General features: G+C 37.7%; 2 protein-coding genes across 11 annotated transcripts in view; both read left to right on the forward strand.

Moving 5' to 3' along the window:
* The window catches only part of CEP135 (centrosomal protein 135), a 36,058-nt gene extending 31,197 nt beyond the window's left edge, over positions 1 to 4,861 (forward strand). For 6 of the 7 annotated variants that reach the window (XM_032684857.1, XM_032684856.1, XM_032684860.1 and 3 more), the window contains 3 exons: positions 2,158 to 2,262; positions 2,665 to 2,811; positions 4,277 to 4,861. In XM_032684857.1, the coding sequence (XP_032540748.1) occupies positions 2,158 to 2,262; positions 2,665 to 2,811; positions 4,277 to 4,298 (274 nt within the window). In that variant the 3' untranslated portion in view covers positions 4,299 to 4,861. Of the gene's footprint in view, positions 1 to 1,031; positions 2,263 to 2,664; positions 2,812 to 4,276 lie in introns of those variants that run through there. The other variant, XR_004356529.1, reaches the window with a different exon arrangement.
* Positions 4,862 to 10,411: 5,550 nt separating this feature from the next.
* The window catches only part of CRACD (capping protein inhibiting regulator of actin dynamics), a 128,248-nt gene continuing 122,670 nt past the window's right edge, over positions 10,412 to 15,989 (forward strand). For all 4 annotated transcript variants that reach the window (XM_032687022.1, XM_032687023.1, XM_032687015.1 and 1 more), the window contains exon 1: positions 10,412 to 10,494. The gene's annotated coding sequence lies outside the window, so the exon portion shown is untranslated. The remainder of the gene's footprint in view (positions 10,495 to 15,989) is intronic.

Below are 15,989 nucleotides of genomic sequence, written 5' to 3' on the forward strand. Positions count from 1 at the left end.
ATTGCTGATTTTGGTTTACTTTGGGGGAAAAATGTTAGTTGCATACAATGAACATAAGCTAATGCAATGTCCCAATTATGAAGTTAAATGCAAAAGTTAATAAAAACACAAACCAACAGAAACCCCAAAAAAACAGGAAAGAAGGAGGTTTTAACTTAAATTAAATTTAACTACTTTGTGTGCAAACATTATAAAATTCTATTCAACTAACATAGTAATTTTTTCACTATTTTTCTTCTGCACACATTGTAGGGTTCACTTCTTGTTTGTTGTAAATGTCAGTACTTGCATTGTTAATAGTATGCGATACTGCAGGAAGAAGGAAAACGTCGTCTTGATGGAAGAGTGGCTATTCTGTTGAATTGTTTTCCTCTGTTTATCTCAAAGGTTCTGCATGTTGCTAGGCAAATGTTCACATGTGAGAACTAGTTGTATATACCTTGTTTTCTACTGTTTGGTTTGTAGTAGTTGCGCTCCAAAGAACAGGAAGTTTAAATGCTCACAGCTGTGACTGAAGTATGTGACAATTAGGTTGTGTCTAATACAAAAATTGTAAAATACAAAAATTCATTTGGCTTGGCCACAACCTCTGACTTCAGGATTCTCAGAATTAAATTTAACTTGTGAAATTCTCCAGTGCTGTAATTATGAGCTCTGTAGAGTGAGTAGTTGCATTACTTGGAGTGTTATTTGGGTGATAGTACAGTGAATGAGATCTTGAGGCTCTAGAGTGAATAAAGTATTAAATAAAGAATATGAAATAGCTACACTGCTCACTGAGAGCTATCTGTAGCTGGGAAAGAGACAGATTTCCTGTGAAAATTGTGTATAATCATGTAAACTTAAATTATGATTACTGTGCATAAGGGTTTCAAATTAAAATATTTCTAAATTTTGAGTTATTTACTTCATGCTCTTAATTTTAATTGTCATTGACATGGAATAACCTGAGAACTCACAAAGTGTTCACTTTCTTTTCTTATTTTACAATAATGATACTGGGCCCTGAATTCTTACCTCCATCCTGAAAGCATATGCCTGTCTCTGAAGGACTTAGAATAAGATATCATCAAGATTTCTTGTCTTCTGCATCTGTTCTCAACATACTGGATCAAGATACCATTCTAGGAATTTTACTGATGAATAGGGAACATGGGAAAAAATATTCTGCGGTTCTTTTTGGAACAAATCTCTTGAGTAGTTTGCATCTTCCTGGAGTCAAAGACCAGCGGGTACCAGACAGGAAGTCTGTGACTGACTTAGGAGTGGAAATTGTTTTTCAGAATTCCAGTCCAGTGCTTTAGCAATAAACTAGTACAACTTTACTTCTCCAGAAGTGACTTTTGAGCACTCCACCTCATACTGACTTTGAAGACTGTATGGAATAACACAGCTGTCTCGGTTCTCATTTGGACAAGTTATTTTGCACTCAATGATTTTTTTTTCCTCCTTTGTAAAGAATTAATAGTATTTTGCAACCAAGCATTGGGTTGGTCAAGCTGATGATTTACTAAGAAGTATGCTTAATTATGTTAGTTAAGATTTTCAAGGTTGCTTTTCATTTTGATTCTTTCAGTTAAAACAGTTGGGCCCAAATACCAAGGTTATAGTTGACAAGCCATGAGACTCTGGGTTGTGCTGGTCTGGTATTTGCATTAATATATTTTTTATGTAGATTTGATTCAGTAGTTTTCATTGCTAGCCAGATAGTTCCAGACTACTTGATATAATTTTTACTGTTACATTTGTATTTTATGTGGATACTTACTGTTTTTTTCTTCCTTTTTTTTTAAAAATGTACACATAAAGATCATCTCACATGCAAAAGAGGGTAGTGAATCAATAAATTAATGTTTTAATTGTTTTGTCTGTTTTTATAAAACATGTCTGTGTTTACCTGTGTCTGAAAAAGAACACAATGTAGTTAGGATGTAATGAGACCTTCTCACTTCATTCTCACCTTACTTCTTCTGGAAACATTGTGTTACATTCACTTGGTTCTTGCTTTCTTGCTTCTAATTTGTCTTTGATTTGGTCTGTGTGAAGCAACATGTTTAGTATCTGGGTTTGTTTTATCTTGCTCTAAATTGTCTAAGCTCCTAGCTGATGGTGTTCAAAGAAAACTTTGTTGCTTCTCGTGATTTTTTTTTTTTTTAGAAGCAGCCATAATAGAGAGGTTTCCATGCTTCGAAGTAAAGCTGCACAGCTGCAGACTGACTGTGATGTTTTAAAAAGACAACTGACAACTGAGCGATTTGAACGGTAAGATGCTGCTTTTTCAGTGAGTTGACTCTTCTCATTTTTTCTTTCTCACTTTTAGAGAAAGAGAAACTTTAGTGAGAAACTTTTATGGAAGACTCTATTCCTCTTGCTGTGCAAAATATAATATGCTCATCTTGAAAACTGCTTAATTAAAAAAGAAAAATCTTATACAGTTTCTGAATTTTCTTGTAAATTTTATGTTAACCACTGCCTTTAAAAGTAAAACAATTCCTTCTCATGAAAACAAGAATAAAATTGAGTAACTTTACAAGAAAACAAAACTTACTGAAAAGTATTGTGAAAAATCACCAAGTAAAAATACAGAGAAAAGTTACGTTTTCTTGCTTTTAACATGGTGCAGTCCCTAAGTGCTGTGTAACTAAAACTGCTGTTTGTTGGCAGAGAACGTGCAATTCAGGAAATGCGCCGACATGGTCTCTCTACATCATCGTTACGCGCTTCGCCTCCTCTCAGTTCAACATTCAGGTCTCCCTCACGTTCTCCCGAACGGAGCGTTGTAAGGACAACTGACCAGGCATCAGCTGAGAAGTAAGTGATTTGATTTTAGCAGATTGGTTCAGTTTAAGAGTTAAGTTTAAATTGTTTCTAAATAAAACCATTCTAATGATTTGAAATTGTTACGTACTTCAAGTGTTTCTAAGTTCTGGTTTTGCTGTCTCTCCTACTATAAAAAGTTGATTAAAAACAGTAGATGCAAAGTACTCTCCGAAGACCATATAATAAATGGATTCTCATTCCTATTCCTGTTAATGGTCTTGCACAAGCTGACAGCTGCTTGTATTGCCTGCTTAGTATTACCATTACTTATATCCAAATATATTTTGCCAGTTTATTATTCTTAACAGTTATTTCCAAAGAATAAATGGTTCGTATTGAGAGAAAAGCTGTGAAATTCTCTCAAGTACAGCATGAGGGACAAACACTTCACAGAAGAGAGTCCAACTAAAATGCATTTGAACATTATGCATTAGATAAAACTATTTCCAAAACAAGTGCATAAAAATAATGAATGTATTGTTAGTGCTTGAATCTATGAATGTCTAAGATCGTGGTTACTAGAGTCCATAAAAAGGAAATCAAAATCAGCCTCTCACCTGTTCATTTTCACTGACATTTTTGTTCTTTTAGAGGTCGTTGTTTTAGATTTTGTCAGTTTTATGTTACAGGCCTGGTTATTGGAGTTAAATCCTGCCTGTCCTATATTGCATAATAAATTGCAGTGAAGAGAGGAAGGACAGGGAGAGGTAAACAGTGACTGTTGTAGGAAATACATGTGCTGTAACAGCTCATGAATCTGACAGATTTGGAAGTTTATTTTTGTTGGTAAATACATATGCTTGTTCATGAGCTTACTTTTGTTAACAAAAACACAGGTTTCTTGAGAACTGAGGTCAGCATGGCATAAAACCACATTGTCAGCATTTTTTCTCTTCTGTGAGTTTTTGGGCAGAGTGAAAAATGGAAACTAGCAAAAGTGATGTTGTCAGTGGGGATGAAACAGCAGTTATGACTCTTGGTTTACTGGTGAGCCATTAGGTGCACCCTGTAATGTTGCAAATCAACATTTTGACTGAGATGATGACAGATAATATATTTTTGAGAAAGAGTATCATCAGTAAAGAGTGGGTCCTTACGGTAGAATGATCTCAGCAGTACTGTCACCATCTTTCATCCTGCTTAGTTATTTCTTCTTGGGAGCTTACCACAGTAAAGTGTATTTTGTAATTACTGTTCTGTTGTGTTACAACTGTCTCTTTCTCTAATCTGATTTCATCTTCTCAAGAAATTTTCTCTTCCTCCTTGTCTCTCTTTTGCTTTGAGAAATGAGTCAATGAATTGAATGCAGAGTTTTTGATAATATACTAATCGTTGATATTTAGGAATAACAGAAGAGAATATGAGGAGGCTAAAGCTAATTGTTACAATTTATCCTAATATTAATTAGTAAAATAAAGTAGTTACTTTATTTTGACATTTTTTCTTTCTCCACCAGAAATGTGAGCTTCAAGGAATAACCAGTACTTAAGCAACTGAAGCATTACCTTGTTATAAAGACTTTTTTTTTTTTTAATTATGAAGACTATCTTGTATTCTACCTCTGTTTTTTTCAAATCAGTGATTACCTTTGAAATCTCTGAGAAAGGGTGAAATAATCAACTTTGCAAAATTCTGCTTTCCCAACTGGCGGGGATGTTTTTTGCTGGCTGTTTGACAGGTTTTGTATCAAGCCTGACTAAGTTTTGTTACAACTTTGGAAACATAATAATTATAAGAACGAAATGATTACTTGATTTGACAATCTCTTGTTTTTATTTTATTATTTTATTTGTTTGCTTATCTCGTATGATTGCAGAACTTCATTCATCTTAATATGAGCTAACAGAATAACATCCACAATTGTCTTACAAGTGCTGAGCTAGTGTATGTTTTATACCCGTGATGAATTCCTATATTTAAGCTTCTAACAAGTGTTTTCTGTTTACAGATCATACTTCATGGTATTTAAAAGTATTGATTATCTATTTTGTGAATGTATTTTGTTTACTTTTTCTTAATAAAAAATATATATCAGCCTTTATTACTTTTTGTCAACTAATTTGTCTCCTTTTGTTTCATGTTTGTGTGAAATTGCATTTTAAATATCCCCATATTAAGTAAAAAGTGAAGAGAAAAATTACATTTTAAAGACGTATTGAAATACTTTAAATATTATAAAATTCTAAAGTATTTTATATTCAAACTTTTGAATCATATCTGGAGATATTTTTCAAATGTTAGTTTTAAAAGTTCAGAGCAACACCTGGAATCCTTTGCACAGTTAAGCTCAAGCTGTTGGAGAGGTGACACAGGACTTTATGTTGTGACTTACATATTAGGTAAATGAAGTGAGAACTAATCTTTAAAATATCTGGTGTATTTAGCAGGGGAGCATTTCAAACTTAGGCTTTGAAGTAAGATGCGATTAGTGATCACAATCTTAGGATATATTCTTAATGTCCATCTATGCAAATAGTTGTATATTGTATCCTTCTTCTATTTGAGAACATGCAGTTTTCTAATAATTACACACCATCAGCTTGACATGTGTATTCATAGGACTTATAGAGAGGACTAGAAATGGGAGGATGCATTGCTGCACATCCTTGTACTGGCCAACAGGTAGTGTTCTGCTTGCCTCATGTTCAATAAAAAAACTGTGGTTACCAGCTAACATTACAAGCATCTCTGAAGTGTAAGCCACATATTAAATAACATGGAAAAAAATCCTTTTTTTGCTTTTAGATTTTGTCTATTTTACAGTAAGATTGTTACACTTAGAAATTATGAAGAATATTGTGTTAACTGGAAATATTGTGTCATATATATTAAATTTATTACTTAAAGCCAACTTAGAACACCTGTTCAGAAATACCTGAAAATACTTGTATCGCTTTAGGTTTCTGAGCCATGGAAGGAACTATATATTCATAGTGAGTGCATCTCATACATTTTATTTTCTAGGTCTTTCATTTGCCAGTTACAGGAATGGGGAAGTTGTCATCTCTAAATGTTACTTATGTACTAATACTGTTTGTAATTAAGTCAGTAGTTTCCACTGATGCTAATTGGTGTTAATTATTCAGGCTGAAGCGGTTCAGTAAGAAGGAGAAAACTCATGTTCTGCTCTTAATGTCTTCAGTGGTGACTTTTAAATATCTTATTCTGTATATAAACCCTCTTAAACTGGAATCTGAGTTATTAAAAAAGCAAGTGTTCCATTGTATTGGAAACAGTATATTTCATCTTACCAAAAAATGTATATTTTGACATTACAATTAAAACCATAACACTTCAATTAATAGTAACTCCTACATGGATATAAATTATGAAGAATTAGCAGCTCATTGAGCACAGCTATTATAATAAAAATGGTATCATTTTGGTGACCAAAGCCTGTGCAGATTTCTAATATTAAAACGTTACTAATATTCAGAGTGTAGTATAGCTGTCATTTTGCCTTCTTGTTACTACTATTTTATATACATGTAAGCAACTAGAAGAAAACAAAAGTAAATTTTATACAACCTTGCTTTAACGTCAAGTATTTCATTTCATGAAGTAGAAAACAAGCACAACTTTGGAGAAGATTTAAATCTGTGAACTGCTGTATATGTCATGTATGAAACAAGCCTTATGTGAGTCAGGATGTTCATGTGACTCTCTGGACTCTGCTCCAAAAAGCTTCTGTGCAGTCCTCACTTTCTGGAAGATCAAAAGCACAAGGGAGCCTAATGAACTGTTGTAGTCCTCAGATGGGATGAGTTGAGACTGTGGCAGACATGAAATTAAGGGAAAACTGTATACTCAAGTTATCTGTCTTTTGTTATCTGCAGCTGGGGAGGGGGGGAAAATAACTTTAGAAAAATAATAAAGGTGAAGCAATGATCATTGGGGCTGTTTTTCTACAGAACAAAGTCTATTGTCAGAAGCAGGGGCAACTAGAGATAATAAAAGGACAGTTTTTTTCAATGTATGAAAACCTAAATTGCTCAATTAAACAAAAACTATTATTCCTAAATGACTGTATAGGACTGCAGACTTTTGGGGTTTTTTTTAAATCATTCCTTGGGACAGAACTTTATACTTTTTCTTTTTTAACAGCATAAGAAACCAGTGTTATGTGGTTTTGGTACCCGGTCTTATAATTTTGTGTATACAGATATCGCAGTTTCATTTCATCCTCTGACCCTTCATGGGTCACACAAAGATCATAATAGCTGCAGCAGTATTAATTCCTGGACCGTTCATCCTCCAGTGTAAATGATAAGGGGGAGAGGAAGCCTTGATGCTGTGCAAGCACTGATCAGCAATAGCTGAAACACTGGAGTATTATCAGTGGCTGGTGTATTAATGCAGCGTTTCAGCCACAAAGGCAAAGAACTCATCTGTCTTCTGTCAGGCTGCAATGTTACCTCTGCCACAACACCCACCAACACACAGCAGAACCAGCATGGGGCACTCTGGCAGATTCCCTGCACAGTGGCAGCTCATTCCAGCATATGGACTGCAGACATGGCGTGGCCAAGGTAACCCCAACACACAATGTCTTCCATAAAGCTCCCAATACAACGTGGACATGGACATTCTTGGCAAGTCCAGCAAAGAGCCCCAAAGATGATAAGGGATTGGAGCATCTCTCACAAGAGAAGGGTGTGAGCAAGCTGGGGTTACTCAGCCTTGAGAAAAGATATATTGAGGGAGGGAACATCTCCATATACATAAATAACTATGGGTAGGAGTGGGAATAAAAAGTGGCCGGGAGTAAAAAGACTGAGACAGTCTCTTCTCAGTTTTACTCAGGGGAGTTACAAGACAATGGGCACAAATCGAAATACAGGGAATTCCATTTAAGCATAAGAAATATTTTTGTCCCGTGAGGGTGGTCAAACAGTGCAACACGCTGCTCAGAGTGGTTGTGGAGTCTCCATCCACAGAGGTATTCAAAACCCACTGAGGGGCAGTCCTGGACAGCCTGCTGCAGATGACCCTTCTTTGAGCAAGGGTTGGACTAGGCAGTCTTCAGAGGGGCAACAATTCTGTGACTGTGGGAAACTTTCCTACGGTTCCACACAGCAATGTGATCAGGTACGTACTTATCCGGCTGTGGTGACATTGACTCTTATTATCTATATTACGATATTTGACTTTTGAAAAATTACAAGTATAAAAATAATTACCATTGTTTTATCTCCATATTTAGATTTATCTGCAACAGAGCTCAAGTGAGTTTTGGAATTTATTACGGTAGTTGCCTATCCCACCTGTGTCTGCTGCTAGCTCAACATCACCCAAGCAGAGCTGCCTCACCAGCATCGTCAGGGGTGTGTCCTTTACCATTTCAAGGTGATGGTGCAGGAGTTAAACTAACTAAAATGGCAAAATAGCAATTGGAAGAAAGTGGGAAAAATGAGAATGTCAGTGGCTTCTTCTCAGTTTTAGTACTCCTGAGCAGAGACAGCTGTATTTTCATGAACAAAACCACAGAAATTAATTTCAGTGCGATTAGTCAGCTGTGAGTCAGTCAAGGTCTACAGGAGAAGATACTGCTTTTGAGGGAGATGTTCTTTGAGTTCTTTGAGCTTCTAAGTCCAAAGGAACATGCTGACATCTGAGCTTGTTTTTATTTGAAAAGAGTTGGGTGAGTTGTTGGACTATAGCTGTGTCTGCAATCTTTACCAGTACCCGTTTGCTCTGGATAAATACATAAAGATGTTGAGTGGGAGGTAGGCACCCCTGGCTTGCTCCTGGCTTTTACATGGTGTTTTTGTGCCACCTAGTGGACTTGGGTCTTTTCAAGCAATCATGGCACATCCTAGACAGGTTTGGGTTTCTCCATAGAAATTCTAGATTTCTAATATTTCAGTAATAAAATCTACTAAACCCAAAGTGAAAAAATTGCTAATAAAGCTACGTGTGCCTGAAGCCCATTTATCACTTTGCCGCTGAGGTTTGTGACTGCATTACTTTACAGAAATTGTCAGTTCTCAAGGGAAAAAAAAAAAATCTCATTTTAACTTATTTTCTGCTCCAGACAAGTAAGAAGAGAGACCTTTGCCAAGAAAGGTCTCATGTAGTTGAGCAATTTGACTGATCTGAAGGAACTGGCAAAGGCTGGATTCACCTCTTTCCTGGTAGCTACTTATGAAGTTTTCTCTCTGTACCATCCAATTCTACCTCTTAAAAATGTGTAAGTGCTGCAATAGCAACAAGGCAAAACACAGCGAAACACCTGAATCTTTTGGAGGAGTGTTACCAAATTCAGCTCTGGTAATTGAGGTGCTTTGTATCCATATATTTTGGATCTAAACATATATATATATTGTATATATATATATACATGTGTATATATATATATATACACACATATGCTCTTGCTAATGTAAAGATAGCATTCAATATACTTAACAGCCACCTAAATACTAGAGCTGGTACATGAGCTTAAAATTCTGAGTTATCTGTGCCCTACATCCTATAGCTTTAGTTGTGAAGGGACTGAAAACGGAATGGACTGCACCTCCCAGGCCTTGTGTGACTGGTCATCTCTAGAAGCTTGCAGGTGAAAAAGTGATTCCTAGCAATTGATACTTATTTCAGAGTCATAGACTAGTTTCTTTCACAAGTATCACTTTGACTCAGGAATTCACTGAGCTACAAATCACTAAGGAGGGGGAGAGTATCAGTAAATGCCTGCCTAAAGTTATATTCTTCCTTTAGAACATCTGTTACTGGGCACAGTCAGAGACAAAAAAAGTATGAGATAGCTCTTTGGTCCAACCCAGCCTGGCTGTCATTTTCATGTAAGACCTAGTTCTTTTTAAGAATACCAGAAGGACCACTTCTGATTGGGCCAAAAAACTGAAAAACAGGCAAAATCCAAAGCAGTAAGGCCTTATTCTCCAGGGAGCATCTGAATCTGGAGAGGTGGTTGGCCAAATACATCTTTCTCAGCAGTGGAAGATCATTAATCACATGATCCACATTTTGGTTCAAAAAGTGGAAGAGTCTGGATGGAACTAAATGCAGCATCTGCTTTTACCATGTTCTCTTTGGGAAACTCAGGAAACAGGTGCCCTGCACTGGTAAAATCCTGCTGTTGATACCTGAATTGGAAGAGTGGGGCCCCAGAAGAGCTGATACAAATATGGGATTTAAGGATATGAGAAAGAAGGGAGGCTGCTTTCTCTACTGCTGTGTTGGGGAGCAGCTGATTTTTGTTTTATTTCTTGTAGTTCCTCCTGTTTTTTAGGAAAGGAAGGGGATAAGTATTTGTGTAGCTATAGCAGTAGCCAGACACTGGATTCAGACTTCAGTCTTGCTGTGAGAAGAAAACAAATGGGGTTTCAGAGCCGGGATGCAGCCGGAGCTGTGGATCTCCTCTCCTCCGGAGCTACTCTCCTCTTCGGGCAGTGCAACGGTGTTGGGTCTCGGTGAATCCAGGTAAATCCAGCCTTACCCCTTCCTTCCGAACAAGAGAAGCCGAACGCAGCCAGTTCGAGGGCAGGGATGCGGGAGCGGCAGGGGCGCGGCGCTGCGGGGCGCCTGTGAGCGGCGGCGGCCGCGCTGCCATGGGGCGGCCGCCGCGGGGGCGGCATCCGACGGGCTGGGCGGCGGCACCGGCGCCCGCAGCAGCCACCGGCTCTTCTCTTCTGGCAGCAGGGAGAGGGAGCACAGGTAGGAAGGACCCTGCCGCCCCACCCCTTCCCCCCTGCGCAAGGGCCGCTGCGGTGCCGATAGCGGGAGGGAGCCTCGCCGCAGCACGGGGCTCCACATCCCGCCCCCCCCCAGGCTCCGCGTCCCCCTCGGGGCTCCGCATCCCGACCTCGCCGCTCCGGCGCCGGCGGCTGCGCTTTGCCCCGGCCGCGCCTCGGGAGCGCTCGCCGTGCGGGGTCGCCCGCTGCTGTGCGGGGCCGTGCGGGAGTGTCCCTGCCGCTTTGTGCTGCTTGTTCCCTGTCACTCGGCGATGCAAGAGGCGAGCAGGCGAGGGGCAGGAGGCTGTGCCGGGAGGACGGCCAGAAACACCCCCCGTGAGTAGTTCCCTGCCGCTTTTGGGCTGCCTTTGTTCGGTGGAAGGTGCAAGGAGGCGTGCGGGTGATTTTCGGAAGGTGTCACTTCGTTGCTGCCGCGGAATTCAATGGCTGGGCTGGTTCTCTCCAATTCCTTCTGCTTTCCCTTTGTTCGCGTTTTCCCAGGGAGTCCTGTATTGTTTCAGCTTCGCTGAAAAGCAGGAGCTGTCAGAGAGATGACTTTGTTCACGGCGATGCTTCTCCAGAGCAGCATCGCTTTGTTCGAGCTCCCGTAAGCCATTTGTCACACAAGTGCCGCCGCGCTGCTGTAACGAGCCGGCTGCGTTCCGCGGCTGGCAGGCAGCGGGGCCGCGTCCCTCTTCCTTAGTCTTTCCCAGCAGCTGGAGCCGGTAAGCTGGAGGTAATACCCTTTCACATGGGAAATCGTTTTCTTGCGTGATCTCGTCAGTTAGAAAACGACTATTTCAGGCACAGAAGTATGTGTAACACGCATCTTTTCTATTTCATGGAGACATTTTTAATGAACGACGGTTTGAGTTTTTTGTTGGTTTTTTTTGTTTGTTTGTTGGTTTGGTTTGGTTTTTTGTTTTTGTTTTTGTTTTTTTTTTTAATTAATTTTGCTGGGATTGCCGCAAGTCAGTTACAAATCTGGTTCTCTTTAGCTGTAGTACGTAAAACATTACTATGCCTCTGCTCTGTCATTTTAAGTGTAAAAATGCCCTGTGAAAAGACAGTTCAAGGGGTAAGTAGAGACCTGGAAACCACAACTCTGCATCCTGAAAATTTAATATGCGTGACAATAATGGCACTGAAAACGATCTGCTGCTGGGGGATGGGGCCATGGAGAAAGAGAAGAGTAATTTACAACCACAGGCCTAATAATAGATATTCTGTCGATAATAGATAAATAGATAATCTAATTTGTTATATTCCCAAACAGATTTTCTGTACATACCTTAAACAGTGTATAGCAATTGTATGAAAAGAGCTCTTTTCTTAAGACTCTGAGCTGTATAAGCTAGCCAATAGCAGTAACATGTAGCAGGTTCTATGTTTTAACAGAGTAAAGATGAAAAATTAGTCAGAACTGACTTTTATTTGGTATTTAGTAATGCACACTCAAGAAATTACCATCCGAAATAACTTTAATTGCACCTTGCATAGACAATTGAGTCTTCTAACTGTACCAAAACATTAATCAGCAGGCATAAATATTATTGTGAGTTTCTTTAACAAAGCCATTGATGTATTTTAATATAGGGAGTAGTTAGCAGTTCTATACATAACTTCTTTTAGGTGGTTTGAATCCAGGTCAGAAATTCATCTAATGAACAAATTCAACTCTTCCTTGGCTGCTATCAGATTACAGTTTGTGTTTGTGGTTGAATATTTCATTGCAACAATGAGCTTGAATTTAACACTGTAAGGTGTATTAAAACTTTATATGAAAGTGATTTGTATATTTACTTATGTTCTAGTTGGATGATAATTACAAGAACTACCTTGAAATATTTTTTAATAAATATGGCGCGTAGTAAAGAGGTTGCTGCTGATTGGTATTGGGTCTTTCTTCTCCAATAAGAAAATGTGTCTCAGAGCATCCTGTTGTAATATCCATTTGGGCAACCCTACATTTTAGAGAGAATTGCTTGAGACTTATGAGCAATTATTATTTTTTTCCTATATGCCATATAACGGGGTTTTTAGAAGTGCACTGGTAGCAAACACAGTTGGTTTGAAGGATGATTGACTTGCTGGGTCCTGTGCTAAAATGTTAACTTCCTTCTTTCTTCCCCCCTCAAGTTTCTTCCTTATAAATCTTATTTTCGTCAGTTTTCTTGAGAGATTATGCAGGTAGTAGCAGTTGTGAACTGGAAATGCATTCAGTAAAATATTTTTTTTAACATACAGTTCCTGAATACTGAAACAAAATTTATTCACTAATAAAAAGTACTGTTTGGCCATAAGATTTCACTTTAAATGCAGGTACTAAAATGCAACCCTTTTTGGTTTCACACGTCATCTGATTACAGCAGTAAGAATAACTTTTGTAGTTTCTTCTGCTTCAGCTCTTAGTCACTCTGATTATTGTTTTGCTAGGTATCTCTGTCATGAAAATGGATGTGTTTGTGTGAGTAATGTAGTTTAGGGTTATTTCAGTATTCGTACTGTAGATGTGTCAGGTAAGCTCTTTTTAAATAAGAAACACATGGCATAATAAGTGTTGACTGAAATGTGATGATGAGTTTGTGAATATGAATTTGTTTGGTTGTTGTTTTACAATGAAGTCTAACACAAACAGAATTTTTATATAGACAGTGTAAGCTTGAATGACTATGTTTTGACTTTTTTTCCTCACAGACCAAGAGAGTACCTTTTTTTTTTATATTCTGAATTATTCATGTTTGAAAATCACTGATTCTGATTGTTGAGGGATTTTTTTTTTCCCCTTCCACAAGATCAATGCACAGTCTTTATAAAGGTCTAAAGAAGAGAGTTGTAGCAAAAATGGATAAACCTACTAATTTCGTGTTAAAAAAGTTCAGTCAATTTCTTTGGAGTCAACAGACTTAGGGCATTGTAGTTACATAATAGCTCCATCAGCATGATGTAAGTGGTGAGATGCTCTAAACATCTGCATATTGCCATTGTTCCGATGAATTTGAAAAAGAATAAAGTTGTATAAAGTGCATGTTAAAGTGGAATCAATTGGTGTTGCATAATGTGATAGAAGGCAACCTGAAGTTACAGGGTTAACTTTAATTACATTAGTGCTTCCACTGGAGGGACCAAATTCTATTTTTTATCTATTATTTAAATCAATTACTGATGGATAAAATTGTGTTTATTTCTGTGGAGACTCCATGATTTCTGTCTTTAGGAAACAGTGAGTTGTTGTGTAGATCTTACACTTATTGTTTCTCTTTACTTCTTGAAGGGACTTTCATTCCTTTTGATTCTATGCATTGCTTATCATAGGCTTTCTCTCTTTAAGAGGTAAAATATATTTTGTAGAAGCATGCAGCATCTACCATTGCTTTACATTCAGCATTAGGGTTAAAATGGTGAAGCCTTACAAAGAAATATAACTGACTTGTAACAAATAATTTTTAATTAATACTGGTCAAGAGCCAGTGTGTCGCATGGGCTAAATCCCAGTGATTTGGTAATTAAATTTAGTGGGAAGAAAAATGTAAAGATCTTGATGCTTATTATCCTGGGCAAGTGGCTTATACTGCTGTTGTGCCACATATTGAGTGAAGATTATTCAGATGCTACTAAAAAAGTGTAAAGTACATCAATACATTTTTAAACATAGTTCAGTTTCTCCTTTGTATATGCATGTTGTGTGCCAAATTACAGGAATAAAAGTTTTGTGCCTCTAATAAGGCTGTTTAAGAAAATACCATCATATGCAGCTGATTTTAATTCATGGGACTGAGTGATGTAGCTCAGTAAGGGTAGTTAATGACCTTTCTGCTAATTACCTTCATTTGTGATCACCAACACATGCAGTCAAATCAGTTAATTGCTTCACATCCCAAAGATGCTTCAAAATGGTAAAAGCTTATAGTTTTAATTATAACGCGTGTGGAAGTTTCATTTTCTTCACCATTATTGCCTTAAGAAAAATAGTGTGAAAATTATCCAAATAAGTAAAAGCTTTCCTCACAATTCAGAGTTTGGGAGTGCAAAATGCTGTGCGCGCTGTTGACCTGCTTGACCATCTTTTTCGTTACTCAGCATGTTTTGAAAATCAGCCTTCAGACTTGAGCAGCTTCATAAAGCAGCTCAGCCTAGTGATTTGTGGTGAGGTTTCTGTAGGAGGATGCTGCACATAAAAGATTATGTTTATTGTTAAGTTGAAATGTGGAGGGAGTGTGATGGAAAGAATTAAAGTGAAATGAACCATACAAGATTCTGACTTTCATGTTGTTCTTCAAAGAAAGTTGATTTTCTTCAAAGTAACATGCTCTCTTTCTCTGTAGGCTTTAAGAAAGCCTCTTTGAAACTCTTTAGCACAGGGAAAAAAAAAGAAAAAAAGTACAGTTATGGTGATCTGCGGAACAGTTTGGGTTAGAACAAAAAAATAGTGACAGAAAGCCCTGTGAATCTGTGGTACCTATGGGTGTCTATATGAGATAGTTAGGTTGAGTGGCATCATCTGCCAACAAAATTGAACTATTTTTCCTGCTGTAGAACCTTTTTTCTGTTTCTCATAACTTTGGCAAATTTTAGCCATATAATCTATAGTTCATCACATGTCTTTATGACTCAGGCTAATTTTTCTTTTAATTAATTAATTGAGAATTAGACTAGTTGATTTTCCTTGTTAAAGAAAAAAAATTCCTAAGATATTTCAGAAACATGGTATTGTCGTTCTGGTTTTTAGCTGGGTTCTAGGTCCTGCTGAGGCAGTGTCCTTTTGTCAAAGATCTGCATTTTTAATGTCTTCATGAAAGCCTGCCCAAATTTTCTGTCTTACATCTTCCAAATTCTGCAGTTTTCATCCATTCACCTGCCAAAACTTTAGCAAATATTTTTTCAATGTTCATTCAATGCCCAGTACTACAGTGTATTTTTAACAGTGACCTCAGTAGTCCTTGCAGCACCAGTCAGAGAGGGACTGTGACTATACTGGAGACAGAATTAAAATTAAATTGTTTTACAGGACAAAGATACTGTAGTTATCAACTGTATAAGGAAGGGATTGGGTGGTAATTCTTTGGAAGAGCTGTGCTTTATGGTAGATTACTTGAGGAGTTGCTGCAGTAAAGACAAATGTTGTATTGTGATGTATAGATAGGATGACACCATGGAAGGCATGAGAAATCTTCCTCAGCTGTAACCCCATGCCTGATCGAGCTGCACACTTCAAGAAAGATGTATATGAATTGCAGAGTATATAGAGGAGAAGAATGAAAATATTTAAAAGATTTAGAAAATATGGCCTGTGAAGGAATGTTGAAATGTCTGAAGTTGTTTCAGCTCAAATGAATGAAGAGTGTCAGGATGAACAAGACACGGTAACTTTCTAATGTCACAAAGCTGTTGTGAAGCAATGCTGTCCATACCTGTGGTCAACCAGATGATATGTAATGGGTTCAGCATTAATGAAGTTGAAGCAATAGAATAGATTCC

The sequence above is a fragment of the Chiroxiphia lanceolata genome, chromosome 4, assembly GCF_009829145.1.
Source record: "Chiroxiphia lanceolata isolate bChiLan1 chromosome 4, bChiLan1.pri, whole genome shotgun sequence".
In the NCBI taxonomy this organism is placed as follows: domain Eukaryota; kingdom Metazoa; phylum Chordata; class Aves; order Passeriformes; family Pipridae; genus Chiroxiphia; species Chiroxiphia lanceolata.